We start from the raw sequence: 4,161 nt of genomic DNA, 5'->3' as shown, positions 1-4,161 counted from the left end.
CCATCAAGAGCTTGTTCAGAAGCCGAGGTATATCGTCAATTGTTGTTCCCCAGTTATTAATCAACTGAAATTGCTCCCAGAATTTCATACTATTGAGAGTCTACAAGAGTTTTTAAAAAGAAACATCCCCACTGCCAAGAAAATTGTGAAACTATTCAAAGCCATTCCATCAAATGATGCTGAGCGACAGAGTTTTGATCATTTAAAGAGGTTTGTGAAATCCTTAAAGGGCAAAGAATTAGCAAGATTTCTCAATTTTGTCACAGGCAGTGATATGATAAGCTGTGATTCGATTTCTGTCACATTCTCGACTCTTGACGGTTTGGAGCGGAGACCGATAGTCCGCACTTGCACTCCATTAATTGAGTTACCATCGACGTATGATTCATACGTATCATTGGCTGAGGAATTTCTGAATCTAATGAGGCAAGAACAATCTTGGTCTTTGGATATTGTTTAGGTTTTGGCAACCAACACAACATTTATTGATATTATAGGGGATTGTTGATGTTATATTTATAGAAGGTTATTTGGGTCTTTGGATGGATGATGATATGAAGTGGAAGACAAATACAGAGAAGATAGTAAAAAAGGCTGCTAAACGACTATTCCTTCTTAAAGTATTAAAATCATATGGTGCAAGTTCTGATGAATTAAAAAAATTTTGCATCACAGTCATCAGACCAGTCCTGGAATATGGAGCTCAGGTATGGCATGGAGGGATTACTAAGGAACAGAGATATTGAACGGATTCAAAAACGAGCATTGAGGATAATTTACAAGAATGATGATTATGATGAGAATCTTCATATTGCAGAAATAGAAAGTTTGGAGAATCGGAGAGACCGCATGTGCATAGACCTAATTAAGGATATGTCGAATGTAGACCACAAACTGCATAAGTTACTTCCAAAGAGAATGGGAGAAATTAGAAAGAGAGAAACAAGACTAAATAGTCAAAAGTACTATAATTATAAGGCAAATACAGAACGATTTAAGAGCAGCCCAATTACTTATGCAATCTTAAAGTATAATGAATTTTTATCTTAGGTGTAGTAATCTTCTTATAGTATATATAGCTTTAATGTAGTCTTTTATTGTTATCATAGCTTAAATATAGACTTGTTATTGTAATGCACATAACAATTTAGCTGGTAGTAGCTACTAAAACTGTGTATTTTACCCAATAATAATAATAATAATATAATAATATATAATATAATAATATAATAATAATAATATAATAAAATAATAATAATAATAATAATATTATATAATAATAATATAATAATATATAATATATTAATATAATAATATAATAATTAATAAATAATAATAATAATAATAATAAATATAATAATAATAATAATAATAATAATAATAATAATAATGACAATGACAATGACAATGACAATGACAATGATAATGATAATGATAACGACAACGATAAGGATAACGATAACGACAACGACAACGACAACGACAACGACAACGACAACGACAACGACAACGACAACAACAACAACAACAACAACAACAACAACAATAATAATAATAATAATAATTTATATTATAGGGGATTGTTGTTGTTAGAACATGAAACTGTTCAAAAAACAATTTCAAAATTGACCAGCTTTGATATATATTTGGGTTTATTAAATAGTTTATTTGCTTTACATGTAAAAAATAAATTTGTGAACACACAAACAGAAAAACTATTCTGTTTCAAAAAAATGTTTAACCAAGTCAACTGTTGTTAAAAAAAGTTCTATACCATTATTACCGTCATCTTCAATGGGGTTGACTGTTTGCTGAAGTTCTTGATATTGCTCTTCAGTTAATTGTAGAGTTTAAGGGACACTGATATTGTTGTTGGTAGTAATTTCCGGCAAAGGTCCTTCATGATCAATTCCATAGCCTTCCACATTCAAAATTTCAGGGACCCCAGGAAGACTGTGGATGTTTGTTTGCCAAAGCTCTAAAGTTGTTCGGTGGTTTGCTGTTCTTATGCCATGATTATTCCATTGTGATCGAAATTCAGTTAATGAAGCATTTATACGTGGAAGGTAGATGTAACAAGACGCCTGCTCAAGGCGTTACTCCGCCTGCAGGTGAGGAAACACTACAGGTGACAAAAGGTGACAAAATGAGGTGCTTTTTGTACTGTTGCCTGTCAAACTGTTGTCTGTCATACTTTTGGGATTTTTTGCTATACATTTTGTATTCATTAATATGAAATTATTCATTAATGCATTTTTATTCATTGATGTAACTTTATTTAATGACATAACTTCATTCAGTTGCTTAACTTTGTTTACTGATGTAACTTCATTAATTAATATAACTTTATTCATTGTAACTTCATTGTTGGCATTCAAAGGTAAGTTGGCATTTAAAGTTCAAATGTGACTTGGTATTCAAATGTGACTTGGTATTCTAATGTGACTTGGTATTCAAATGTGCATTCATGGAATTCACACTCAGGGACATTAATTTTTTTTGCAACTTCCTGCAAAGGAGCACCAACACCTGTAAATTAGAACAAAAATAAAGTTTTATAAGTTTGGCAAATCAATCCTGTAATAGGAACAGTTTTAATACCCCCTTTTAACCCTGTTATCGCTCGCTACTCTGGTTTATACAAATGATCACAAAGCCTGGTCAAATTGTATAATCAGGACCTAATGTTTCGACAGTCCAGTCTACTGTCTTCATCAGGGGTGATCTAAAGCTGGAATCAAAGCTTCTTAGATACCCAAGGGATGATGTCACCTGCCAAAGACTGGATTGTCAAAATGTTGGGTCCTGATTACAATTCGACCAGGCTTTGTAATCATTTATACATTTAAAATTAATAGACTCTAGTAAATAGAAATATCGAATTCTTAAGCATGCAGGGTCGCTAAACTTGTAGTATGTATAATTTCTGAGAGCAAACAGAACTTTGTATATACCTAGTTTGCATTAAAACACTACGTCAACGTGAATCACTAAATCAACCATAAAACAGAAAATCTTGGGTTTACTAATATGCAATTACCGCCACAGCATATGAATACGATCTAAATCTTAACAACTTACCTTTGTAGTTGTTGAACATGGTTCTGAAAGCTCTTTCAATTCGACAGTCATATTTTTCAATTTTTCACAAGGGAAGAACGTCGATTCAAATACGAGGCACAAGGACACGAAGAAAATAAACATTGCACAAAATCACCCCCAAACTTCCCTAAATGCTAACTGATGTAGATAATTCATCCGTGTAACCCAGGGTTTCTCGGTCAAAATGTTTTGGGTTACCTGTAGAAATGCCAACTTCTGTCGCCCAAAACTACGACTACGACGAAAAGGAAAAAGACATGGCATTTTAAGACTCTGCTGCGCATACGCAGGCGGAGTAATGAAGTGCACACAAGTCAACTTCGCTTAAAGAATCAAGAAGCCCAAAGTTTTCCATAAACTGAAACAAGTCCTTGTATAAGGCAGACAAAACTCTATTTACTTCCGCCCATAAGCGTTTAATCCGTTGATTGTGTACGCTTCTGCCAGCTAAAAAACTTCCTCTCCCTTCTCCTCTGTTTGCAACCATGAAACGTGCCACATCCACATTTTCAACACCATGGTCTCCTCTTACACGGGAGGGCAAGCCAAATACCTCAACTCCATTCTGAAAACATCCAAGAACTGTGTTTGCACAGTTATTTGTATAACAATTCAAATATATTATCAAGCGACTAAAACCGTCAATACATCCATGTATCACAAATCTTTGTGATATTAATTTGTGGTTGGAGTCAATGTGCCAGAGATTATTAGGACCTTGCACATTATAAACTCTTCGACAAATTGCATAACGTCTCCTAATGCTTCTTCCAATAGGATCGACACGATACATGCTTATCCGCTATCTTTGAACAAATACACGCCTACCTCTTAAACCTCCTCTAACATAGCTTTCACCACTGTAAGGGGTTAGGCAAAGAATTTGTCTTACTTGCTCATCTAAATCCTCATCACTGATTTTGGAAAACGTTGGATGTATTCCATATTCGTCTCTTCTTCTAAGTAGAGTTCTCTCTGAAACAGCCAGAAAATTTGAGATTGCTTTCCAATTCATACCAGTATCTCTCAGTGTTTCAATTTGGTCTTTTGATATATCGA

At 33.9% G+C, this 4,161-nt stretch overlaps 1 protein-coding gene across 1 annotated transcript; it reads right to left on the bottom strand.

Moving 5' to 3' along the window:
* Positions 1-1,850: 1,850 nt before the first annotated feature.
* LOC114533754 lies at positions 1,851-3,895 on the bottom strand. Its single transcript, XM_028555348.1, has 2 exons — positions 3,389-3,895; positions 1,851-2,084 (listed from the first exon to the last, which is right to left on the bottom strand). Exons 1-2 carry the CDS (start codon positions 3,893-3,895, stop codon positions 1,851-1,853), a joined length of 741 nt encoding a protein of 246 aa, XP_028411149.1.
* Between the last annotated feature and the right edge of the window lie 266 nt (positions 3,896-4,161).

The sequence above is a fragment of the Dendronephthya gigantea genome, unplaced genomic scaffold (assembly GCF_004324835.1).
Source record: "Dendronephthya gigantea isolate DGI-Jeju-01 unplaced genomic scaffold, DenGig_1.0 000094F, whole genome shotgun sequence".
Taxonomy (NCBI): Eukaryota; Metazoa; Cnidaria; class Anthozoa; order Malacalcyonacea; family Nephtheidae; genus Dendronephthya; species Dendronephthya gigantea.
The sequence above is the reverse complement of the archived record's forward strand: the minus strand, read 5'-3'. Positions and strand labels throughout refer to the sequence as shown.